General features: G+C 47.0%; 1 protein-coding gene across 4 annotated transcripts in view; it reads left to right on the top strand.

Annotated features, from left to right (window-relative positions):
• ABTB3 (ankyrin repeat and BTB domain containing 3) overlaps nucleotides 1-27,405 on the top strand; it is a 325,338-nt gene that overhangs the window by 213,571 nt on the left and 84,362 nt on the right. For 3 of the 4 annotated variants that reach the window (XM_073788232.1, XM_033866169.2, XM_033866168.2), the window contains exon 4: nucleotides 20,190-20,342. In XM_073788232.1, the coding sequence (XP_073644333.1) occupies nucleotides 20,190-20,342 (153 nt within the window). Of the gene's footprint in view, nucleotides 1-19,650; nucleotides 20,093-20,189; nucleotides 20,343-27,405 lie in introns of those variants that run through there. The other variant, XM_033866170.2, reaches the window with a different exon arrangement.

Genomic DNA, 27,405 nt, shown 5'->3' with positions numbered 1-27,405 from the left:
GAGAAGCTCAGTAAATGTTTGTTAATCTGAATTATTTGAGTCAGGTTGAATTGAATTGACCTGAATTGGGTTTTGCTGAACTGAACAGAATTGGGTCTCATCTTGGTCTATAGACTGCATACAATTTTTGAAACGTGCAAAATCCCAAGTCTGCCTTATTACCTACAAATGGTAAAGCACTATGAATAGTCCCATTTAGCAGTTTTAAAACCTGTTAGTGTGTGAGTTCACCTGTTCTGGAACTGGCACAGCCTTGTAGATCGTTCCAAAAGTCTGTGGCCAGTGACACTTTTGCCAGCCCCTCCTGCATGCACTAGTTTCATTGTGGTGGCAGATTGGGCACAGGGGACATCTCAACTCAAGAGGAATGTGGTCCTAATGCCTGCTCATCATTTATGTTTCATTTCTGACTTTCCCAGAGTCTGAAGTCTTTGATGCTCACTGGGATTTATTTGGGGCACTTGGCCAAGGTCTTGAACCTAACTTCTAACAGAGTTTTTACCCAAGCCTGGTTCTCACTGAATTTTTTTTAATAGATCTTTATTGGAGTATAATTGCTTCACAATACTGTGTTAGTTTCTGTTGTACAACAAAGCGAATCAGTCATATGCACACACATGTCCCCATATCCCCTCCCTCTTGAGCCTCCCTCCCACCCTCCCTCTCCCACCCTCCCTCTCCCACCCTCCCTCTCCCACCCCTCTAGGTCATTGCAAAGCACCGAGCCAATTTCCCTGTGCTGTGCTACTGCTTCCCACCAGCCAACTATTTTACATTCAGTAGTGTATATATGTCGGTGCTACTCTCACTTCACCCCAGCTTTGTCCTCCCACCCCATGTCCTCAAGTCCATTCTCTATATCTACCTCTTTATTCCTGCCCTGCAAGTAGGTTTATCAGTACCTTTTTTTTTTTAGACTCCATATATATGTGTTAGCATACGGTATTTGTTTTTCTCTTTCTGACTTACTTCACTCTGTATGACAGACTCTAGGTCCATCCACCTCGCTACAAATAACTCAGTTTCGTTTCTTTTTATGGCTGAGTAATATTCCATTGTATATATGTGCCACATTGAATTTTAATGTGGATTCCTACCCTTAACACAACTGAAAATAAACTACATTTAACTATTTTTATCATTTTACTTAGTCTTTATAAAACCATCCCAGTTACCTGTCACCCACAGTAAAGTGAGAAACCCACCAGAATTTAAGCTAAGCAAATTCACAGGATTCAATTGTACATTCATTGATTCATTTAACAAACATTCATTCATTCATTCACTCAAAGAATATTGGTTGAGGACCTAAGCAAATTCACAGGATTCAATCGTACATTCGTTGATTCAGTTAACATTCTTCATTCATTCATTCATTCACTCAGAGAATGTTGGTTGAGGACCTATGATGTACCAGGCACCACACTAAGTGCTGAGGATAAAGCAGAGCACAGGATAAGTTCCTGCTCTCATGAAACTGATAGTCTGGTGGAGGAGACAGAACAAACCAGGAAGGGACTTCCCTGGTGGTCCAGTGGTTAGGGCTCCACGCTCTCGCTGCCGAGGGTGTGGGTTCAATCCCTGGGCGGGGAACTCAGTTCCCACAAGCGGCCAAAAAACAAACAAGCAAACTAACGAACAAAACAGGACAAACCAGGACACTAACATAAAATGTCATTCTGAGTGGCAAGGGCTACAATATGCAAGGTTGGGGTATATAAAGATGAATAGTTCACGCCCCCGTGGTTATCTGGGATGGTAGTGAAGACATAAATGATAACAATAACATGATATAAATGGTATTATGGAATTACGTACAAAATGCTTATCGAGTTAGAAGGAAACAAAGGACTAACTATATTGTGGGTATGGGGGTGGAGGCCTCTTGGGGAATAGTTCCCAGAGGAGGTGCTATTTGATTGGTGTCTTAAAGATGAGTAGGACTTAACTCGATGGACAGGATAGAAAGAGAGAGGGAACAACCGCAGGAGCAATGGAGGGAGATGTGAGCAGACACCTGTGTTCCAGAAATGGCTGGCCATTTGGTGTGGCTGGAGCACACTGGTGCTGGACAGGCATGGAAGGGGCACGGGAGAGTGAAGATGCAGATTGAGGCCAGTTAACATATGCGCAGGCTGAGGAATTTATACTTTTATCAGATGACCACGTTTACATGTTAGCACATTCATCATGGCAGCAATGTGAAAGATGGAAGAGAAAAACCAGAACCCGGAAAGTATTATGAAAATAATGCAATGGTCCAATCCTAGGAAGAGTCTTGTATCAGTGGCCAATCAGTTAAGTGTGGAGTGTTAGACTCTTAGGGTGGGGAGGGACTCCAAAAAGTCATCTAGTCTAACCGCCCATTCGATGTTTAAATCCCCTTCCTAAGGTCCTCCCCAAGGGACTGCCCAACCTAGGCACCAGCCCTTGAGGCTTTCTTCCCATCCCAGCTCTAGAGAGCTGAGACTCCTCTGAGGTCTTACTTAAGTGAGCCGAGATCTGCTCCCTGGAGCTGCCACCACCACTCCTTCTTTTGCTCCTTGGGGCTTTCAGAACCAACCAGTCCAATTTCTAACCCAGATGCAACTTTTCACCATTCAAAAACAGTTGTAATTTACTGAGGACCTTCTGTGTGCCGGGCAAGCCTGCAGGGTGTGTATTTCTCCATTTCCCAATTGGACCCTGGGGCTCGTTGGCCATGTGACTTGCTGAAATTTGGTCACTGACCCAGGTAAGTGACAGCACCAGGATCAAAACTCACAGCTGTCTGACACCTGCACCCTTAGAAAAAGCTATCAGTTTAACTTGACAAACATTTTTTCGCACCTGTTCCTTTGAATCCCCTGTCCTGGGTATCACAGAAGGGGAAAACTTAAGGTGAATAAGCATGGTTAATGAAGTCCGGCACTCCCCACTCTAGTGGTTTGGACAGTGGAGTCAATACCCAAGCACTGTGATAATGTATGCTTGACTTTAGCCTGCCGTCTGGCTATTCCAGAAGACAAGTGATTCATGTTTGGCCCATTTCATGGGCCTGGTTCCTGCTGGTAGCACTGAGGCAAGCCCAGTGCAGGAGCTGTGTCTGGGAAAGAAGATCTCTATCCCGGGAGGACGCAGGAGGGGGGATGTACCTAGAAAGGTGGAAGGCATGAGACCCATGTTTATAATCACATTTGGGTAAAGCAAAGCTTCAACTTGGAGGTATCCCAGTGATAGGCGAAGAGGAATACAGCAAGATGGAGAGGCTGGAACTCTGGAAGCAGAATGAGAACAGGTGTGAGGAACTGATAGGAAAAGCCAGGAGAACCCAGCCTACGTGCTGAGCATGTGTACAGGAGCTCCCGCTAGGCGGTTTGTAGCATTGCTACAGTTGTAGCTGGAAAACCCTGATAAGATGAGGTTCTGGTTAGCAGAACTACCTTCCTCTTTGTGTTTTTCTTCATCTGGTGTTTAAGTCGGTAGCAACTTAGACTAGATGTGTTAGATGCCTGGTGTACATGAAGACGCCTGAATGTAAACCTTTCATATAACTGTAGTTCTGTACCTGTTACGTCATCTTCTCAGTGGCCCCGTAAAGAAGGACCAATGGACATTATCCCCAGTCTTTAGGTGAGAGAGGAATCTAAGGGTTAGGTGGCATCTTTGCCTTATCCACTCACCATGCACCCAGCTTCCATTCAGAACCAACACCCGCACCCCAGACAAATATGGATACACACACACCCATACCCACCCTCTCACCCCAGCCCCCAACCTCTTTGCCAGCCCATCCCTCCATCTCAGAGAAGTGCTACTCCTGACTTGGCCAGGCCTCCCCTCCCCAGCCTGGACTCATCCCTGGTTAGGATTTGCTTTGGTTACTCTCCCTCCCTTGGGGCTGGCCCCAGAACGTGACCCCTTCACTCGATGATTGGATGAGAGAGGCTGCAGGAATTCTCCTAAGAGGATTGGACAGGTCATGGTATGTGGGTAGGGGACGCACCCAGACCCCTTTCCATCTCATCAGATAATCAGCCCTGAATATTTTGCCTGTGTAGATGGCGAGGGTCGCCCTGGAGTACTGACCTAGACGAGGAATCCTTTCCTAGATAGCACCAAAGTCCAGCTTAACAAATAGCCCTTTTGGTTTTCCTTTAATTAAAATCACAAGCTTCCTTCCTGGTTTCTGTCATCTTTCACTTCCAGATTCAGTGAAATGTAAAATTGGTAACGTTTAATCCAAGAAGTAAATTATGCATATGTTTTCTTCTCACGCGTATGGAGATTCCATAAATCTGTTAAATGGCCAAACGGTTGTTTTGTGTAGGCAGCAAAACTGCCTCCCTTCCTCCTCTAGTCTCTTCCATGATTTTTTTTTTAAATATACATTTGCAGCTGTATTTTATTTATTTATCTATCTATCTATCTATCTATCTATTTAGGCTGCACCAGGTCTTAGTTGTGGCATGTGGACTCCTCAGTTGCTGCATGCAGACTGTTAGTTGCAGCATGCATGCGGGATCTAGTTCCCTAATCAGGGATCGAACCCGGGCCCTCTGCATTGGGAGCACAGAGTCTTACACACTGGACAACCATGAAAGTCCCTCTTCCTTGATTTTTTAGGCTCTCTGGGGATTTCTCTTTTCTTTCCTTCCTTTCTCCATGTTCCTTTTTTATTTTTCTTTTTGCTGGGAAGTTCTATCCCATTTCTATCCCCCACATTTTCAAAGGACTCCCTCTCATTCTACATGGTGACATTCTCTTTTTTATTTTATCATCCCAGTTAATCTTGGGGCTTTGTCACAATCTGAGACAGATGATGTTTATCCACTCATCATTTATAATGAATCTAACTCTGAAAAAGGTTAGAACTAGACTCACATTATGAGTTAGATATAACAGAACCACAAAACAAGGATAACAATACAAAACCGTGTCATTAACACTAAGGAAGACCACCGTACCAGAAAAATCTCTCCTAAGGTTTACTGTTGCAATTGAACACAAAATTTAGCTTTGAGTTTCCTGGCCTCCAAGGCAAAAAGAGAAACATGCATTATAAAGCTCTCATTATCTTATTTTAAAAGGATCTTTTCTGACTTTACCAAGTTCAGTCCAGGACTAGGACTCTTAGATCATTCCCGTGATCTGAATCACCTGGGGAGTTTTTAAAAGCAATGTATAACCAAGTCCAGGGTCACACTGAGGGAAATCATTGAACTGTGCTGAGAGCAGTCAGGTACTTTTGGAGTCACATAGTCACATCTGTAAACAATAGCGTTCATTATATAAAAGTGGCCCCCTGGGTGAGGGGTGGGGGTGGAGTTTAGGAATCATGACTTTTTCCTGTGTGAGTGGATCTTAGAGTTCATAGGGCTCAGTTTCCTCCTCCACAGACGAGGACCTGAAGCTTCTCAAGGTCCCATGACTCAGCCAGTGGCACACTGGTCTTTGGAGACGCCATATAAGAATGGCTAAGCATGTGGACTTTTGGCTTCTGGCAGACTTGGGATCAAATCCCAGTTCTGCACCAATACCTGTGGTATCCTATAGTTACTGAGTCTTGCAAAGCCTCAGTTTGCTCATCTGTAAATAGGGATGATAATAATAATAACCTTCCAAGGTTGTTACTATAATTAAATGAAATAATGTACATTTAAGCTTTCTGCACAGAGCCTGAAACATTGTAAGCACTTGAGTAGATGCTATAAAATCCTGATAACAACGGTGATGATGTAGATCATGATAATGGAAAGAAGACAGAGTCAAAAATTAGGTTACCTAATATCTACTGTAGCCCTTTTTCCACTTCCACCAGGATTCCTGTCTGGACCTATAGTGACCTGAAGGACATTCCTTACAACTGCACCATCCAGTAAGGTGGCCGCTAACCATGTGTGGCTATTTAAAGTTAACTTAATGAAAACTGAATAAAATTAGAATTTAGCTACTCAGTGGCACCAGCCACATTTCAGGGGTTCAGTAGCCACAGTGGCTTGTGGCCGTTGTATTAGACAGCACAGATTCAGAACATTTCCATCATAGCAGAAAGTTCTATTGGAAACTCCCTTCATTCCTTTTCCCCCCCCAACTTCCTCGTGGCAGTATGTTATTTCTTTCTTTATTTCAAAATATTATACTATTATTCTAAGCTAGAAGGGAGGGTTCGCTGGTCTCTTAACTCTACTGTGAGTATACGGGAGGCCCACAAAGCCTCAAGACACACAAGTCACGTGGCTAGTTAGCGGCAGAGCCTGCTCCAAAACATGCTTCTAACTCAATGCATGAGTCATTCCATGGAGGCCCGGGGAAGCAGCTGCCTTAAGTCTGTGTTTTGATAAGTAGGGTTCTGATTGATCAGTGCTGGAGTATGAATTTAATCCATCCTGTCAGACTGCCAAATGCAGGGGAATGTGAGTTCAAGGGGTTTATTACAAGAGAACTAGAGTATCATTTTCTCAAAGCCACAGCCCAGTGGCAAAGACACCAAGGGCATGTAGGGGAACCTCTAGACTATGCCCAGCCTCACTTTACCTCCTCTTTCTTTGTGTGAAGGAAGGGATTCTGCATGGTGTTTTAATTGATCTGTTAATGGAATATTATTCAGCCAAGAGAAAAAGAAAGAAAATCCTGCCATTTGTGACAACGGGGATGGACCCTGAGAGCATTATGCGAAGTGAACTAAGTCAGAAAGACAAATACTGTATGATCTCACTTATAAGTGGAATCTAAAACAGCTGAACTCAGAGAAACAGAGAGTAGAATGGTGGTTGCCAGGGGCTGGGGGTGGGGGAATTGGGGAGATGTTGGTTAAAGGGTACAAACTTCCAGTTATAAGAGGAATCAATTCTCGGGATCTGATGTACAGCTCAGTGACTATAGCTAGCAATCTTGTATTATATACTGGAAAATTGCTAAGAGAGTAGATTTTAAATGTTCTCACCACCAACACAAAATGGTAATTATGTGAGGTGATGGAGGTGTTAACTAACCCTACTGTGGTAGTCATAAAATATGTGTATCAAAGCATCACACTGTACACTTAACACTTACACTCTGGTGTATGTCAACTCTATCTCAATAAAGTTGAGGAAAAATAGCTAACATAAGCTAGCTATTTTTAAATAGCTTTTTAATTTTAATTTCTTACAAGAGAACTTTTGCAAGCATAAAGACTTTGAGATATGTTTCTGTCTCCAAGAGTATCTATATTGTGATTTTTTTAGGTTAATTTTGACAAGCTCAAAACCATTGTCAGTAAAATTTCGCAAGGTTGATGAACAAAATCAACTTCCTATGACATAGTTTACAGCTTTAAATGAACAAACAATTCACTGTGACAAATATTTTAATAAATGTAGTTTCTGGGAACAAATACAATCTCAAGGTTAAAATTTGTAGTCTTTAGAAGATAACTACTGAAAAGAAGTGTTTCTGTCTTTTTTTGCTAAACAGAAAGAAACTCAAATCCATGGTGACACAATAAAGGAAAAATAGAGATTTAATGTAAATGTTATGGGAACTGATATGAGTGTCACTTAGAATTAGATTTAGCTATCAGTGACAGAAAACTCAAATAGCAGGTGTTTACAGAAGATAGAAGCTTATTTCTCGTATAAACTAAGTCTGGAATTAAGAATCCAGGGCAGGTATGGCCACTTAACCAATCATCCTTCTACTCTCCTTTTGCTCTGCTGTCATCACATGTGGTTTCCACCTCATGGTTCAGTTTGGCTGCTTGAGCACCAGCCATTATGTCTACATTCTTGTCAGCAGAATGGAAAAAGACCAGAGAAAGTTGGGCCTCCTCTATTTAGGGACTTTCCTAAGAGTCTCACAAGAAACTTCTGCTTATATCTTTGTAAGAACCAGTCTCCTGGCTGCAAGGGAGGCTGAAAAATGTAAGCTGGGTAGTCCTGCTTATAGGACTGAAGATTGGGGGGTTTATTACTAAGGAAGAAGAGGACACATATAAAGGGACCCAAGCAGTCTCAGCCAGAGTATAAAAAATTCTCCACTAACCTTCTAAACAAACAGTTGTGGTGAACCCATTGTTTTGCATTCTCAGAGGTATTTTTGTCAACCCATTTTTGATGTTTTTTTTCAAATGTTTTTCTGATTTTGTGTTTTCCAACTGCAATTCTCAGGGAAAATTAAAGTATTAGGAGTTCACAGTTTTATTGCAGGAGTTACAAGGCCCTGTGTGGTTCTTCTCCTGTCTCTCTCCAGTGTTGCCTCCTACCTGTCCTACCTCCTACCTCCCTCCACCACTATCTCCCCTCCATCTCAGCTCCGGCCACACCCAGCCTGGGTACACTGTAGCCTCTGCCTGGAAATGACATGGTTACTAGCCCCAGGGCTGGGTCCACCTGCCTGCATGTGTATCCCAGTACTGCTGCTTATAACTGCTTGCCCTTAGGCATGTTACATAACCTCTCTGTGCTTCCTTTCATTATCTGTAGAATGAAGATCATAATGCTACTTACTTTATGGTTCTAGTCATTATCTAATGAACCAATGAAAGGAAACCGCTCAGAACCATGCCTAGCATGTAATGAGCCCTCAATAATAGCTCCCTTTGTTGAGCATTTACTACGTGCTCAGCACCTTACAGGGATGCTCTCATTTAATATGCCCAACAACCCTGTGGGGTAGCCTTACTATTTCTCCCATTTTACATAGGAGGAAACTGGGGCACAGAGAAGTTCAGTAACTTGCCCAAGGTCCCACAGCAAATGATGGAGACTGGGCTCAAATGTAGGGCCCTTCTGTCTTCAGGCTGTGTGTCCGTTCCACCACACCAGCATTAGATTCAAAGATGCAGTGGGTTTCTTTGTTAGGCCGTGTGCTGCCTTTTGGAGACTTTTATAATAATCCTCTTGGAGGCAGGGGCAGGCTCAGATGACCCCGGGAGCCCATCTCTGGCTTTTGCCTCTCGGCCTTGATGCGGCCAGGCCCTGCCTTTTTAGGTTTCTTGAGCCTCTGCTGCTAGGATATGAAGCTGTGCAGCCTTTGCCACCTCCCGGATGTTTATCTTTTGTACCCAAGGCTGCGAGGAAGGTTCTGCGGCAGCGTCCAACAGAGCCTATGGCTTCCCCACTTCTGAAGCCACGGCTTCCCTCCCAGGGCCATTTATATCCCCTCTAGGCCCCATCATCATTCTACTCGCTTGAGATCAGGTTCCCACCACAGAGGCCTCTGCACCCCTAAGCCAGGCTCGGCTGTGCTGTAGCCAACAGCCTACAGAGGAGAGGTGCAGGCTGGTCTCTGGGCCCTGCATGATGTGTGAGGAAGGACTTCGGGCTTGTCGAGCATCCCTCAGCTCAGAGCTGGCATTCTCTAGACCTGAGAGTCTCGGCCTCAGGTAGTCACCAGACACCCCTGCAGAGAATGGACTAGATGCAGATAGATGCCAAGTGTTAGTAGACCGAATAGTGGCCCCCAAAGAAAACAGGTCCTAATCCCCTGCAACCAATAGATGTTATTTTATAAAGAAAAAGGGTCTTTGCAGATGCAATTCAGTCAAGGGTCTTGACACCGGGAGATTATCCTGCATTATCTGGGTAGGCCCTAAATCCAATCACAAGTGTCCTTACAAGAAAAGGGAGATTTGACACACACAGACAAAGGAAGAAGTGATATAAACACAGAGGCAGAGATTAGAGTAATGTAGCCACAAGCTAAGGAATGCTAGCAACCACCAAAAGCTGGAAGAGGCAAGGAATGGGCTCTCCCCTAGATCCTCTGGAGGGAGCACAGCCCTGGGGACACCTTGATTTTGGACTTCTGGCCTCCAGCACTCTGTGAGAATAAATGTCTGTTGTTTTAAGCCACCAAGTTTGCGTAGTTTGTTACAGCAGCGACAGGAAACGAACACACCCAGCAAATGGCAGGAACTCAGGACTATGCATTTCAACCAGTTCCCCGGGTGATTTTTTGTTGTTGTTGTTGTTTGTTTTTTGGGGTTTTTTTTTTTGCCGTACGCGGGCCTCTCACTGTTGTGGCCTCTCCCGTTGCGGAGCACAGGCTCCGGACGCATAGGCTCAGCGGCCATGGCTCACGGGCCCAGCCGCTCCGCGGCGTGTGGGATCTTCCCGGACCGGGGCACGAACCCGTGTCCCCTGCATCGGCAGGCGGACTCTCAACCACTGCGCCACCAGGGAAGCCCCCCCGGGTGATTTTGAGCTCCCCCTGCTGAAGACTGAAAACTAGATGGAGAACCTAGACTGAAATTCCTGGAGGACTGTGAATTCTTACTCTCCATCAGTTTTTCTCCTCTCCTATTCAAATTGTGAGAGACGGGAGCATGTTGCGTGTTTAAATGCTGATGGGAAAGTCCAGAGAGGAAGTGGAGGTTGAGTTATGGGACCGCCGGGAGAGCAGTGATGGGGCCAGTGCCCAGGGAAGCGGGGGGCGGGGTGTGTGGAGGAGGAGACCTTCCTCTCCAGGGTGGGAGGGAAGATGAAGGCTGGGGGATGTGCAGCTGTTTGTCCGCAGCGAGGACACTGTTACTATTTGTATATCATTTTTGCTCTGCTTGCACCTCCGCGCTCCATTCATGGACCCCGCAGCCCCCTAAATCACCTTCTTCAGAATGTGTGACAGGAAAGCCAAAGAAGGCTGGGTGGTCAGTCACATGCACCTGCTGGCACTATTAGGGCAAGTCACCTCCTCACCAGTACCCCTTGGCACTTGTCCCATTTCAGGGGATTTATATAATCACCCGTTGGTGGGGTGGACTTCCACACAGCAAGGGACTTGTCCTTTGGTATAGCATGGCTTACCCTTCCCTAAAAGCATTGACCGTACCCTACCCATGATGCCTTTGTCTCAGTTCCCAAGGGATGTGTCTGCACACTTGGGAAACTGGGAAGCGGTCCTCGGTGTGATCTGGCCCCCAAGCTTCCTCCCTGCCCCTGCCAATTGTGCATGATGCGGAAGGGGGTGGGATCATCTTAGAAAGAGGAGGCTGCATCACTGCAAATAATTAATTCCCGTGGCACCCGTTGCAGGTTTGTATTAGGTAGGGTTTTCCAGAGAAACAGAACCACTAGGTTGTGTGTATGATCCAGGAAAGAGTCAACGTTGCAGCTCAGATCTGAAGGCAGTGAGCTGGCAGGTTCCCTGTTTTTTGGAGAACAGTCTTTTTTTCTCTTCAGGCCTCTAATTGATTGGATGAGCCCTACCCACCTTATGGAGGACAACTTGCTTTACTCAAAGTCCACTGATTTAATTGTTAATCTCATCTAAAAAATACTTTCAACACCCAGCGACATCCGGACTACATATCTGGGTAATATATGTTTGACCATATCTCTGGGTAGCTGTGGCCTAACCAAGTTGACACATAAAATCAACTATCACAAAGTGTATTTTTTAAGCATTTACATTCCCGGGATGATGCTAAACACTGTCATGAATACAAAACACCTATCAGACAATGGGATGGGAGCTTAGCTCATAACAAACTCCCTAAGAATGGGATATGATGTTTCATAAGATTACTGGAAAACTAAAGGAGAATCGTGGTGGGAGGCAGAACCCACCTCCCCCAATAAAAGCCGAAATCACCAAACACTTGTTCTCCCAGCCTCCCCTACAGCTTGGTGCAGTCTTGTGACCTAGGTTCAGCCAATCCGACAGAGCCCCCAGGTTTAATCAGGAGGTCCAGGTACAAACAAGCTCCTTCTTCCCTTCTGTTGTCTCCTGGGCCTCTCTCCCCTCTTGCAGCTCTCTCCCTCCTTGCCTCACCTTCTCCCCCTGAAACATGATAACCAAATTCACCGTCCCTGGTTTCTGGCTTGAGTCATAATACTTCCTAGGGCCTCGTTATTTAAATGTGGTCAATAGATTGGCAGCTGCATCATTGCCAGGGAGTTTGATAGAAATGCGGAATCTCGGGCCCTACCTCAGACCCACTGAATCAGAATCTGCATTTTAAAAAGATTCCAGACTATTCGTATGCACATTAATATTCAGGAAGTTCTGACCTAGCCCACACCATTGCCGCCTCCTACTCCAGGCTGTCTGCAGGAACCACCCCTCAGGCAAGCCCACCATACTTTGCACAGTTGGGCTGTCACTATAGTAACCAGCCATGGCCACCTCTGACTTCTGCCATCATCTTCCTAGCTTTGGTATCACAACTACAGTGAGATTACAGTGAATATTGCTATAGAAACCAGCACTGGATATTGTCTACTATCAATGCTGCTGCTCGTCCTTCACTCCCTGTTTCTCTGAAATTATGAGCCTCCCAAACCACAGTCAAATATCTAAATTCCTCTCCAGCCAAAGAAAGACTTAACAAATAACAAACATGAAAAGTCGGGGCCACACAATTTATAAAGGAAAGGCAGAGCAACTGCAGAGATTTGCTTTGATTTGAAAAGAGAAGACGCAAGCGTTGCTCTGTGTAGCAAGGCCTTTTCTTCCATCTGGCAGAGAGAAGGTTGACTGATGCTAAAAACAACGTTGGTGATGATGATGATGACAGCTACCGCTTATGAGCACTTTCCTGGTACCAGGCACCAGGCTACATGGACCTCATCCCATCCAGTTCTTACAATAACCCTCTGTGTTAGTTTCCCATGGCTGCTGTAAAAAACTGCCACAGGGACTTCCCTGGCGGTCCAGCGGTTAAGACTTCACCTTCTAATGCAGAGGGTGCGGGTTCAATCCCTGGTCGGGGAGCTAAGATCCCACATGCCTTGTGGCCAAAAAACCAAAACATAAAACAGAAGCAATATGGTAACAAATTCAATAAAGACTTAAAAAATTTTTTTTTTAATTTTTAATTAAAAAGAAAAAATCTGCCACAAACGTGCAGGCTCAAAACAACACAAACTGATGATCTTACGGTCTGGGGGGGTCACAAGTATGAAATCAGTTTCACTAGGCTAAAGTTAAAGTGTCGGCAGGGCTGGTTCCTTCTGGAGGCTCCGGGGGAGAATCTACTTCCTTGCCTTTTCCAGCGTCTGGAGGCCACCTGTGTGCCGTGGCTCCTGGCCCGTTTCCTGCATTAGTCCAACTTGCTTCTGTTGTCACATCTACTCCCTCCTTTGACCTTCTTGCCTCCCTCTTCTAACTTGGCTTGTGATTTCATTTGGGGCCCACCTGGATAATTCAAGATGGTCTTCCCTACTCAAAATCCTTAACATAATCACATGTGCAAACTCTGTTTCATCAGATAACATTGACAGGTTCTGGGGATTAGGATGTGGACATTTTGGGGGGCCCTTACACACCCTCTGACATAGGTACTGTGTCAGCCACACCCTCTGACATAGGTACTGTTATTATCCCCATTTTCCCGGTGAGAGAAGTGAGGCATGACCATCGGAATACAGTCATCCTCCATATCCGTGGGGTCCACGTCCACAGTTGGTTGATTCTGCAGATGCAGAACCTGTGAATACAGAGCACCAACTGTACCATGCCATTTTATATAAGGGACTTGAGCATTTTGGTACCTGTGGAGGTCCTGGAACCAATTCCCCATGGATACCAAGGGACAACTGTCCTTTGTTCAAGGTCACACAGCTTGAAGGTGGAGCTGGGACAGCTTTCAAATGGCTTTAACTTATCCACTATTGTTCCTAGGAAATGAATAGAAAACCATCACACTGTAAAGAGTGTGAGCTTCCAATAGAAGCTCCTCTACCACAGACTAAAACCTCAAGGGCAGGGCAAAATGTAAGTCAAGCCACAGGCATATTAGTCTGCTGGGGCTTCCATAATAAAAAAGGCGGCTTGTACAAAAGAAATTTATTTTCTCACAGTGCTGGAGGCTGGAAGTCCAAGATCCAAGTGTCAGCGAGTTTGGTGTTTTCTGAGGCCTCTCTCCTTGGCTTACAGACTGCTGCCCTCTTGCTGCATCTTTTACATGGCTGCCCCTCTGTGTCTCTTTTTGTGTCCCAGTCTCCCTTCTTATAAGGACACCAGTCACACTGAATTAGGGCCCACCCTAATGGCCTCATTTTAATACAGTTACATTCTGAGGTTCTGGGGGTTAGGGCTTCAACATATGAATTTGGGGTGGACACAGTTCAGCCCATATCAACAAGTAATGCTTGGACCTCAGGAACAAGGCAGTTTAGGCATCCGAGATGAATTCCAGAGCCCTGTGAATGCCCCCATTCCCAGCTTTAATACTTGATTCACATTCTCCACCCCCATGTCTCCAACCTCACCTGCAGCGACCCTGTCAATACCCTGGCTTAGTCTCCTGTGGCTGCTGTGACAAATGGCCACAGACTTGGTGGGTTAAAACAACACACATTTATTCTCGTACAGTTCTAGAGGTCAGTAGTCCAAAGTCAGTTTCACCAGGCCAAAATCAAGATGTCAGCAAGGCTGTTTTCTTCTGGAGGTTCTGAGGGAAGAATCCATTTCCTCATCTTTTCCAGCTTCTAAATCTGCATCCCTTGCATTCCTTGGCTTGTGACCCCTTCTTTCATCTTCAACCCAGCAGCAGAGCATCTTGCTTCCATATCACCTGTGTTGAATCTCCTTCTGTTTCCCTCTTATAAGGACCCTTGTGATTGCATTTAGGGCCTACCTGGATAATCCAGGCTAATCTTCTCAAGATCCTTAGCTGGGCCACATCTGCAGACTTTCTTTTGCTATCAGTATTCATAGGGAACTGACCGGATATCTTTGGGGGCCATTATCCAGCCAACCACAGTGATCGTTCCTCACACATGTCCTGGCTGCCCCATCTGTCCTGGAGGACATGATGTGTGTGAAAGGCCTTGGTTGAGCTGTAAAGGTCTTTTCTGCCTCAGGGCCTTTGCACAGTCTGTTGCTGCCACCTAGAACATCCATCTTTATACACACACATTCACGTATGGCCAATTCCTTCACATATTCAAGGTTTTGTCACCTCCTCAGAGAGGCCTTCCCACCAACCTATGTCAACCCTGTTTATTCTCTATCCCAGCACCCTGGCACTGATCACAGTTTGTAATTGCTTTATTACTTGTTAGTTTATGGGTTTCTTATCTGTCTCCCTGTTAGACTGTTAGCTCTATGAGAACATGGATGCATCCTGTTCTCCACTCCATCTCCAGCTCCTGGAAGCATACCTGCAGTGTGGGTGCTCCCTAAAGGATTGTTGGATGAAAAAATGCTATTAATAGATGACATTTTATCAGTTACACACCCATGGCCAGGTTTGAGTTTTATCCTTGAAGGTTCTTCCTCTGAGTATGCCTGTAGCTCAATATTCCCCAGATCCAACCATGACCTCTTTTTGGAAGGGTCCTATTTTCTAATCTCTCCAAAGCTTTCTGTGCCCATTGCTAGGACCTTCATGTGCTTCTTCCCATCTTTCCTGATCTGCACACTAGACTCACCCTAAGTCCCCAGGCAGCTGACTATTTTGATAGAATCAAAGAATTTCAGAGTAGGAAGGAATCAAACAGACCCAGGGTTGGCCAACTGTGACCCACCATCTGATTTCGTGAATAAAGTTTTCTTGGAACACAGCCAGCTCTGTCATGTATGTATTGTCTGTGGTTGCTTACTCACTGCAATGGCAGAGTTGAGTAGTTGCAACAGAAATTGTATGGCCCATAAACCCTATTTACCACCTGGCCCTTTACAGAAAAGGTTTGCCAACCCCTGAAATAGACCCTCAGATCCAAACCCACCCACTTTACAGATGAAGACACTGAGAGCCAGAACTTGACAGACCAGAACCAGGGTCCTGCTGTGAGCTCTTGGCAGATTCAGGACTAGAATTCAGTTCCTCAGAATCCTGAACAAACCAGGCTCTCCCACATACCCCACCATCCTCTTTAGCACCCAGCCCCTCCCCCGCAAGACTCCCTTTCCACTCTGGGTGGTCACCCTCATCACCAGCTCTGTCTTCAGCATTTTAGAAAGGCCCCGCCCATGTATGTCCTTCTTGAATCTGGGCCCAACAACCTTCCTGAGCTGACTTGTTCTCTTGACCCTGCAAGAAACCCATCTAGGCTTTCTTTTCCCTTCTAGAACCTCTGGTCCCACTCCTACAAACCTTCTCTTCAAAAGCCTTAGCGACAATTTTTTTTTAGGGTTTACTTCTTTTTAATTTCTTATTGAAATATAGTTGATTTACAATGTTGTGCCAGTCCCAGGCTCACAGCCAAGTAATTCTTTTTCAGATTCCCTCCCTACTATAGGCTACTACAAGATATTGAGTAGAGGTCCCTGTGCTATACAGTAGGACCTTGTTGGTTATCTGTTTTATATATAGTAGTGTGTAATTTTAATCCTAAACCCCTGATTTATCCCTTCCCCCCTTTCCCCTTTGGTAATCATAAGTTTGTTTGCTATGTCTGTTAGTCTATTTCTGTTTTGTAATAAGTTCATTTGTATCTTTTTTTAGGTTTCACATATAAGTGATATCATGTGATGTTTGTCTTTGTCTGACTTATTTCATTCAGTATGATAATCTCTAGGTCCATCCATGTTGCTGCAAATTGCAATATTTCATTCTTTCTATGGCTGAGTAGTATTCCATTGTGCATATGTACCACATCTTCTTTATCCATTCATCTGTCAACGGACATTTAGCTTGTTTTCATGTCTTGACTATCATAAATAGTGCTGCTGTGAACATTGGGGTGCATGTATCTTTTCGAATTATAGTTTTCTCCAGATATATGCCCAGGAATGGGATCGCTGTATCATACGGTAACTCTATTTTTAGTTTTTTAAGACCATAGCAACAATTTTAATGGCCACTGGCCTGTTGAATGGACCGTGTCTCTCCTCTGTTCACCTCAGGCCACCTGCTCAGGGGTTATTAAACCTGGCTTGCTCCCAAATTTCCAGAGGAGCTTATTTAGAATACAGATGCCCAGGCCCCATCCCAGACCTGTTGAACCAAAACTCTGGGGGTCAAATTGAGGCCTTGGCAATTTTCACACACACACACCCCCTTCCTAACCTCCCCCAACCCTTGACCCTGCAAGATTCTGAGGTTGAGTCTACTTCACTAAGCCATGAGCTTCTTGGGCTTCCTCTAGGTTTTAGTTACTACAGACAACTTCAGAACAAAGTCCGTAGCCAGTGGAACACTGTTGTCTTAATAAATATATCAGGAGAATACAGTATTCTCCACCCTCTCCTTAACTCAAGACCCTAGCATTCTTTCCCATCTCCAACTCCTCCAAAAGAAACATCACAAATAACACTATTTTTCTTTCCTTCTGAGTAGCCAAGATAAGAAGATTTTTAGATGAGTTGCTGGCAAAGAATTCATGAGCTTATGAACTATTGAGGTCAGAGTGACAAAAAGAAGGCAATGATGAAAGGGAAAAATAGGTACATAGAAAATTCCAGAAGAGGCCGGAATCCTGGGATTCAAGGTTTCTTACTCTGGTGCTCGCCGGCTGTCTTGGTAAAGGTGTTATTTTGAAGGCACTAGAGCCTCTTTTTCTCCTCTTTGGTATTCATCAGAAGTTGGCTGTGTGCCCTGGGCCTCAGCATCTAACATGAAAGGCAACCGCTGAAGGGCAGTCTGTGCTAGAGACGCAGCGCCCCCAGGGACCGGGAGTTGTGGGCTATGCTTTGGGGGGCACTGAGCAAAGGAAAGGCAGACCAGGGCTTGGGGGTGCTGCCTCTGAAAATACAACCCAGAGGGGCATTCTCTGAGTACCCAGGGCTGGTTTTAGCAGCAATGGAGACATGGTGACCAAAATAAGTCCTGCTCACCTGAGACCGTAGAATCCAATTCAATTTCAAGTCAGTGTGTTTATTGAGCTCCTGATTAGGTTTAGGTGATGGAGAGACTGAGAGAATGAGGACGACAGCCTAAGCAGCAGGCTGATCTGGGCAGAAATTCCCGGGGAGCCTGCCCCACAGGTCCATGGGTCCAGAAGCTTGATTTTATCTGTTTCACCCAGTAAGGAATTGATAAATCCTAGTCCATTTCATGAACACATTATTTATTAAGCGCTCACAGTCTGCCAGGCTTTGCCCTGGGAGTAGGGATGGGGCTGGATCGGTGAACCCAGCAGTTCCAGGTCCCTGCCCCATGGAGCTTACATTGTAACGTGGAATCTGCAAGGCTGATGGGTAAGGCCACTGGGGTGAGGGCTACCATGGGAGGGGTCCATGCTGGGAGGAGTCCTCAGGAGAAATGTTTAGGGAGAGGTGGGATTCGAACTGTGGTTTGAAGGTTAAGTGGGGTGTGGCTTTTTAAAGGGCTGGAGGCCTTACAGACAGGGGATTGAGCTGCATGAGCAGGAATGAAAATGGCATGCCATCAAAGGTTCAAGACGAGATTGGCTTCCCCTGGTGCTGGGAAGGAAGTTGGACAAGAGAACGTGGATGGGAACCACATGGGGTTATAACACATAGGCTATGTAGTCAAATGTCTTGGGTCTGACTCCCAGCTCTCGTACTTGCTAACCTTGTGATCCAGGGCATTTTACTTAACCTCAATAAACTTCATTCTCCTGATCTAGAAAATGGATAACTAGCTTGTAGGTTGGTCCTAAGCATTTAGATGAGATCATGAATGGGATTAACTGAGATGAATGTAAAAGCTGTTTAATCTTAACATTGGATAAATAGGTTGCTTTCTAAGAAAACTGGAACCTGCCACCAAAACTGGGGGGGAAGCTCGTGACATCTACATACTGTGAGGGGGTTGCTGCCTTGGGTAAATAAACCCTTTATTTACCAACCTTTTCTCCCTCCCGTGGCAGCCATGCTGGACTGAATAGCACCACCGGGGCTAGGGTGAGGCAAGAGGGCTGCTAGAACATATTTACTTGATCTGACCCTCTTAAATTTTGCACCCAGGCGCCCCATGTGCCTCACCCTGGTCATAACCACGTTGAATGGTAGGACACCTGTTTGATCTACACCATGCGTTTCTCAAAGTGTGGCCCTTGGTCTACCTAAATCAATATCATATGGGCTGCTTATTAAAATTATATTCGTGGACCCTATGCAATCAGCATCACTGGAGATAAGGCCAGGGAATCTGCATCCCCCACCACACACACACACTCACACACACACACTCACACATTCACTCACACACACAGACACTCAAAATCAGGTGATTCTCAGGCCCTATACCATACCTTAGAGCAGAAGTTCTTCGAGTTTGCCCCTCCAGCCCGGCAGCATCAGCATGGCCCCAGAACTCATTAGAAGGGCAGATTCTTGGCCACCTCCCCTGATCTACTGAATCAGACCCTCTGGGGGTGGAGCCCAGCAATCTGCATTTTAACAAGCCCTCCGGAGAATTCTGATGTGCGTTAAGGTCACCTGGGGGATGTTTTTAAACACTACCAATGTCCAGCCCAATCCTAGATAAATTAAATCAGAATTCCTGGGATAGGACTCAGGTATCAGTATTTTCCAAAAGCTCCCCTGCCCTCAATCCTAATGTGAGGATGGAGTTTATGATAATCACCGGAAGAAATAAGAAGATGGCACAAATGTATTACACTTCGAAAGTTATAGTTCAGCCTTAAGCATTATCTCGTGAATTCTGGCGGCGAGTTGCACCACTGCTGTGATCCCTTGAGCCCCGTGGGAGCAGGAGACTTCCCAAAGCTTCAGCGGTGTGGCCGAGGCCCCAAAGTGCCGCCCCTTCCTCCCCCGCACTTTGCTGGTAGTTCTGGGCTGCCCCGTCTCTCCGGGAAGGCTCCTCTGTTTCCAGAGGCTAAAGCCTGCTGGCGGCTTGGTGCTTGGGCAGAGCTGAGGCCTGGGAGAGCTCCAGAATGATGACAGGGAGCAGCTAGGGGTGGGAAGAGAGAGTTGGAGGACGATTTACGATTGGCCTCACCATGGGGAGCCCCAAGTCCTAAAAACCCCAGGAGTTGATTGGATTTTATACTGAGCACCCGACTCTGTGCATGGTGCTTTAAGTGAGTCATCTCCTTCATGTTCACATGACCGCCGAGGAAGATTACACTCACAGAAGAGTCACATCGTGGCCTTTCAGTCACATTATCCCCGTTTTGCAGATGAGGAAACTGAGGCCCAAAGACTCAGGAGAGCCTGCCCCGAGATCACCAGTGCGGTCCGGATGTCTCCAAAGGTCCTCCCACTTTGAATTGAGAGACAGGGGCTCCAGGGAAAAGGGGGTGGGGATAGGGAAGTGGGGGGGGGGTCGGCGATGAGCGGTGGGGGTGGGTCTGAGCCGGCAGCTCCCGCCGCGGCCCCCCTAACGCGTCTCGTTCCCTCCCCCGCCGCAGGCCCTTCCTCGTGCTGCCGCCACTGATGGAGTGGATCCGGGTGGCCGTGGCGCACGCCGGCCACCGCCGCAGCTTCTCCATGGACAGCGACGACGTCCGCCAGGCCGCCCGGCTGCTGCTGCCCGGCGTGGACTGCGAGCCGCGCCAGCTCAGGTAGGGCGGCGGGCGGGAGATCGGGGGCGGCGGGGCGCAGGGAGGGCGCCCTTCCCCACACACCCAGCCCGCGTCCGGGTGCAGGGAGAGCGGCCGCAGCCCGTGGGGCTCGGGGCTGGTTGCGCCTGGGGCGGTATGCGCCGGCAGCCTTGCCGTCGCTGAGATCGAGGCTTCGCTGGTTTAAAGGACAGACGCCGGCTTAACAATGACCAGGTTCCTCGAGTTGCAGGGATGGAGGAGGACAGGAGCAAGGCTCTGTGGGAAGGCTCCTGATTCTTCGATTGCAAGATATCGGTGTGCCTTGATTCGATTCATATTCTTTCTTTTCTATTCTCCTTCTTCCTCTCTCTCCCTCCCTCTCCCCCTCCCTCCCTCTCCTTCCCTCTCTCCTTCTCTCCATTAGAAGTAAATTATTGTCTTCCTGTAGTTTTCTAGCAAAACCTTGCAGAGTAGAATTTCTGGCTGGGTCAGAGCCCGCCTGTGCTTTTTCACTTGCACGGGGATGGAGCGACTCTCCCACCATCTCTCACGCCTGCATCCAGGTCTCTCCTGCATCAGGGCGGGAATTATTCACGGGCTGCTCAGAGACCCCCTGCAGGGGGGCTCACATTTATCCAAAGTGAAAGAAAGGAAACAACTCGCTCAGTTGAGTCAAAACCTGGTTCTAAACGCAGAAGATACAGACACACAGACATAGGTGTGTGTGCATATGTGGTGTACTTTCTTGACTCCCTGCACTGTTGTCCAGGTGGTCATTGTCACCATTTTCAAATCCCCATTGCCCACCAGATGAGACACTGTCCTTCCTCTAAAGTTCATCTAGCCTGTGATGTGGCCAGGCTGCAGAGATGTCCACCCTTCCAGGATATGATTGGAGGTCTTCAAGGAAAGAGAGGGTTTGCAGTATGAAGTATAGCCCATTGAAGGCCCAGAGATGACCCGCAGCCCAGGAACATGCAGGGGCCTGATGGACGTCAGCAAGCATTTATTGAATGCTTACCATAAGCTGAGCACTGTTCTAAATGCTTTACACAGATTAATTAATATCGAATATTCTCCAGCCTGTATGAAGTGGGCATTATTATTATGCCCACTTTACAGATAAGGAAACTGAGGCACAGATAGGTTAAGTTACATGCCCAAGGTCACAGGACTTGTAAGTGGTGGAGCCAGGATATGAATTCAGGCAGCCCGGACCCCCAGGCCCCCATAGTTCTAACCACTGAGTTGTACTTTCTTCAGGTTTCTGTCTAGACAGAATTTGTCTGTGCCACCATCCCTTACATCTTGTCACCTAGAATAACAAGAGGTCTCAGGGAGAGAGACAAGGGAGCAGCCACTTATTGAGCACCTACTATGTGCCTGTTATTAACTGCAACAAGAGATTTGCATTCATTACTTGTCTCCTTTGAGCCCTGAAGCAGCCTCCTGAGGTTAGTATAAGCTTCCCATTTTAACAGATTGGGAAGCCGTTGCTGGGACAGCTTATAGGTGGAGATATCAGGGATGCGATCTTTGTAGCTCGTATTCCAAAACCCATCCTCTGCCCACCAGATTCTCCTGCCTCCTGTTTCATGGGCATGGCTACGCTTCCTGCAGGCTCACTCCCACTGCCCGTGCTCACTGTCCCCAGCTCCGACCTGGGATGACCTTCAGACTCCAGCTCTCTTCCTTGCAGCAAACCTGAAACTGCTGGGTGGCAGGGAAAGTAAGATGCTTCCTTAACTCTTGCCGACAAAGCACTTCTTGTTTGTCAGGCTCTCAGGAAACCCCACAGCCTAAAGGTTAGGAGTCTGGGCTCCAGAGTCCTGTTGCCTGGGTCCAAATCTCACTACCATGGCTAATTAGCTGTGCAACCTTGGGCAAGCTCGTTAACCTCTCTGGACCTTTTTCCCCACCCATACATGAACATAATAATAGCAGCTCCCTCGGAGATTGGTGCAAGCACAAAGCAGGGTCATGAACATGAAGGACCCATACAGACAATGCCTAAAAGGAAGTGAACATTACCCTAAACCTCTATTATCCCTGCAGTAATAATGCAGGCTCATACCTAGGTATTGCTTTATCTTTTCTTTTTAAATAAATTTATTTATTTGTTTATTTATTTATTTATGGCTGTGTTGGGTCTTCGTTGCTGCGCGGGCTTTCTCTAGTTGCGGTGAGCGGGGGCTACTCTTTGTTGTGGTGCGTAGGCTTCTCATTGCGGTGGCTTCTCCTGTTGCGGAGCACAGGTTCTAGGCACGTGGGCTTTAGTAGTTGTGGCACGTGGGCTCAGTAGTTGTGGTGCACGGACTTAGTTGCTCTGCGGCATGTGGGATCTTCCCTGACCAGAGATCGAACCCATGTCCTTGGGTTCGATCTGGCAGGGGGATTCTTAACCACTGCGCCACCAGGGGAGTCCCGGTATTGCTTTATCTTAACACTTTCTCATGTGAGCCTCAAAACAAACACTCTTGCTATCTGGGAAGGTAGCTGGGGGATTCTTAACCACTGCGCCACCAGGGGAGTCCCGGTATTGCTTTATCTTAACACTTTCTCATGTGAGCCTCAAAACAAACACTCTTGCTATCTGGGAAGGTAGTGCTTCCCCATTTTACAGAGGAAGAGATCAAGGCCAACAAGATTAGGTAACTCTTCCAGCGTCACACAGGTACTAAGTGACAGAGTTAGGAGCCGAATATCAAACCCAGACACCCAGAGATATAACCAACTTTTCTGGTCCTCACCCTAGACCTAGAGTCAGCCCTCTTGGTGGATGCTGATAACCTTCTTCCAGACGCTTCTATTTCATATGCTAATTCCATAGACTGAACAGGAGCTCCAAGGGCTGCTGTCATCTCTATGCTCTTTCCCCAACACAGAGCTTTTGCTACATGGTCTAGTGACCAGATATGTGCCGTTTGACAGTCACACCAAGGATTTCCATTTCAATGTCTGTCCAGTTTGAGGCATCAGCCCTGCCATTCGGGATGTGATTGTGATCACCTGGCAGGCCAAGATGCACACAGTTAGAGCAGCGAAACAAAGGAAGTCAGTTCCACTTGAGTCTCTAGGCTATTTTTAGTGATTTACCTCGCAATTCTTGACTCTTTTGTCTCCAGGATGATGATTTGTGTGTACAAACTATACGAATTGATTGTTCCAGCCAAATTTTCATCATTTGGAAATCATATTCCAAGAGAAAACTAAAATATAGTGTTTCATTATAAATTTTCCTAAATCGTAAGTGTAAGACAAGTTCCATTAACTAGACCAAATTCAGTACGTGATACAATGAGCCAGTTTGTTTTTGTTTTTGTTTTTAAGAGTACCTATTTTTCAGTCTGGTCAACATACAGATACATCTATACATATATCTCCCAATCACATTTAGTATGACGTGAAGTAGGAATTACTGTCTCCAGTTTTCAGGGGATGGGATCAAAGAAGTTTTGTTCATTCAGATAGCCAACAAATAAGTATTGGACGCCGACCTTGCACTAACAGTCTTCATGGTATGCCATCCCCAACAATTCCGCAAGGCAGACTTTATTATCCCATTTTACAGATAGAAGCACTGAGGCTAGTTGCGGTTATGGGACTTGTCCAAGGTCACACAGCTACTGTGAGGCAGATGAGGTGTAGGATGGAGGACTTGGCAAGTGGACTTGTCTTTCTACCCTCCCAGACATTCATCTGCAAAGTTGCCAGGCAGGCTCCTAGTTCTGACTCATTTGGAGCCAAACATACCTCTCTACGTAATCAGCCTTAGAAAAGTGTGGGTAGTTTGGTGTTCTAACGGATGCGGGAACTTGGGACGTGGTGTTGGCAGCTGGAGTGTCAGTGACTATTAGCACATGTAATTACCTACCAGCTGGCTGAGGCTTCCTCGTGGGGAGGCAGCCTGGACACCAGCCGGGACAGAGCAAGCAGAGTCAAGGAATTCCAGGTCTGACGCTCGTGCTACACTGGTTTTCACAGTGACCTTGGTCAGTCCTGTGGGAGCTCTGCTTTCGTCTTTATTCTGCTACAGCAAAGCCTCACCGTGGCTATTGGGTTTATACCAAAGGAACACCATTTAATGCAGCTGCAGATTGTAAGCTGACAGAGGTGACCCATTTATTCTTCCTTAATTAAAGTATCAGATCATTGAAACCTGGGAATTTGGGCCCTTTCTTTTCTTTTTCATGTCCTTCGGGAAGTGGGGGAGGAGGGAAGTGAGAATAAAGGGAAGAACAAATAATACATCCTGGAGCAGTTTGTACATTTTCTTATTAGGCTTTGTACATTTTCTTATTAATAACTGGTTTTGAAACATTTCAGAAATACAAAGAGTGAATACTGTTGTTTTCCCCATATTTTTAAGGGGCAGTTTTTCTGCTCCAGAGTGAGGCTGTGTTAAAATAACGATAGTAAGGGGTGTTCTCAAATCCTATCGGAGCTGATAAACGACACCTACCAACAAGAATTGGGGGTTGTTAGAACGAGGAGCTCACTCCAGGAAATGGTTCATCTTTTTGCAAGCGTTTCTTAGATTCAAACCAGATTTGGAGCAGACCAGAATGGATGTTTGGGGTGATAGGATGCTAAGAGTATCAGGACGGAGACCTGGGTCATTATGTTCTTTCCTTTGCTCTTCTGGTACATTGTTTTTGAGCACCTAAGGCCAAACCCCACACTAGATGCTCTCACCTGGGTCTGTTGCTTTCTAACGGGTCGCCTCTGGTAGGTCACCTTGCCCATCTCACAGGGCCAGGTTCATCCCCTGTAAAGACGGGGGTGACAGCTGCTTCGTGGGGTGGGGAACCTCAGTAAGAGATCACATATGAATTTTAAAAATTGCACCACCGCTTGGTCTGCCCCTTTTAACCCTTCCCAGGTCTCCTTGGCACCTCTTGAGGTTAATAGGTTTTGTTATTTGTCTGGTTTGGGTCAAGGTAGGTTCTAAGGCGAAGTTCATGCCACAGCAGCACCTGAAGTGAAATTCTGGTGCCTCTGAGACAGCCCTATAAGGACAGCTGGAAGTTCGGGCTCATTTGCCAAACATGGGCCGAAAATGTATTGGGTGCTGATGGCCCACCAGAACCTGTGTGGGACCCAGGGACACCAAGTCAGGGAAAACCCAGCTGCTGCCCATCACATAGGAAGCAGCCCTGGTGCTGCTGGAGCCACTGGTCCCCGTTCCTGTAAGCACCCGTGGCCCTTTAAGAAGAGGATCACCCAGACGAGGGGAATTCCAGCCCTTGGTGCCAGAAGGAAAGATGCTGTCCACCCATTCCTTGCCCCATCTGTATGGAGCCAGGTCTTATTCTGGGCTCAGAGGAGACGGAGTCCCTGGGACTTACTTGCTGCTGGGGAGACACCAGTAATAGACAGTAGCCAACGGATTAGCAAAATAATCTTACAGAGTCTGAATACTACAAAGAAAGTGAAACAGAGTCTGGGATAGAGAGGAGTTGAGGAGAAAAGAACAGCGCACCTTGGGAACTCGGAGAGGAAGGGACAGTGTCACAGGCCTGCTGTAAAGGAATGCTTGGTATCCTGGCCAGTGGCTTATGGAGAAAACTGGGGGCTGGGGGGTGGGGGCAGATCTGGAGCCGCACCCACGCCAGCCATTTCCCTTGGTCAAGTCCACATCGACCCCTGAATTCAGACCTGGGCCTCCCTGTTCTCTCCCTCAAAAGGTCACCTGCAGAGGCCGAGCACCTGGGCCCTGCACGCGGCTCTGTGGGGCCCTGGAAGGCTCCCCAGCCTCTCAGAGCCGGACCCACGCTCTCCTCTCCCCTGGAGAGCCCTTGTCCTTGCTGCTCCCCAGCCTCTCCGGCTTGAAGTGCAGCCTCGCGATGCCAGCTCCTTCACCTCCAGCGGGCATTAAGCCTGTGCTGCCAGCCCCCGCGTGACCCCGTTGGAACCACTGCTGCCCCTGCACTGATGTCAGTGCATTAGCGCCTCCTGCGAGCCAGGAAGCTGCCCTCTCCCTGACCCCAGGAGGGCTGCTCTTGGGCTCAGCTGTCCTCCCTAACAGTGTCAGGGACAGGCCACAGCACAGCTCCAGGAGCCGAGCTGGCGAGGCCACCCTGCACTCAGCAGACACAGGCCAAGCACCCACTGTGCACCTGGCCTATTGTGAGCTAGACTGGAGGTGGGTGGGCAGAGAGGTCGAAGGAATTACAGAAAAATCTGGTAAACGCTCTAATAGAAGGCAGTAAAGATCTAGGTCTGGGAGAGCTCGAAATGCAAGAGGTACCGTTTAATCTGAATACTGAAGAACAAACAGATTTATCAGGTAGAGAAGGTGAAGCTAGGAGAGGAATGGAGAAACGGCATTAGAAAAAATAAGTCCACACAGAGGGAACCATGTATGTAAAGGGCAAGGTGAGAATGTGTGTTGGAGGAAACAAGGAATTCAAACTGAGAACACAGGGTTCAACCAACACTGCTCTGAGCACCTCCTGTGGGCCAGGCCCTGGACCAGGCATTGGCTACAGCGCAGAAAGCCGGGCTGAATTCCGCCCAGGGAGGGCCTTGTATGCCATGCCGAAGACTTCTGACTATATTCTGCAGGAGGTAGGAGCCATCACAGATGATTAAGTATGGGACTGACATCAGAGTTGTATTTTAGAAAGGGGGGCTGGTGGTGACAGGGAAGATGGGCTGAGGTGGGCCGGGGCCTCGAGTCAAGAAGTTCTTGCAGAGATCCAGGTGAGAGATGCTGACAGCCAGAGTGATGCAGAATCAGAGGGGATGGAGAGATGCTAGAGAAACAGAGAAGGTAGAAGCAGCAGGACTTGGGGGCACATGTCGGTGGGGGAGGGACGGAGCAGTGTTAGAGGTGGCCCTGGTGGGCGGGGGGGAGAGGGGCCTGGGGAGTTAGTGTTTCATGGGTACCGAGTTCCGGTTTGGGAAGATGAAAAGTTCTGCAGCTGGATGGTGGTGATGATTCCGCAACAACGTGAATGTACTTAGTGCCACAGAACTGTACACTTAAGATGTTAAAACGGTCAATTTTTATGTTATATATACTTTACCACAATTTGAAAGGTTAGTCCTGGTGTGTTATCAAGTGAAAACGGTCATAAAG

Source organism: Tursiops truncatus, chromosome 11, assembly GCF_011762595.2.
Source record: "Tursiops truncatus isolate mTurTru1 chromosome 11, mTurTru1.mat.Y, whole genome shotgun sequence".
Classification (NCBI taxonomy): Eukaryota; Metazoa; Chordata; class Mammalia; order Artiodactyla; family Delphinidae; genus Tursiops; species Tursiops truncatus.
This window is presented reverse-complemented; position numbering and strand designations above follow the sequence as displayed.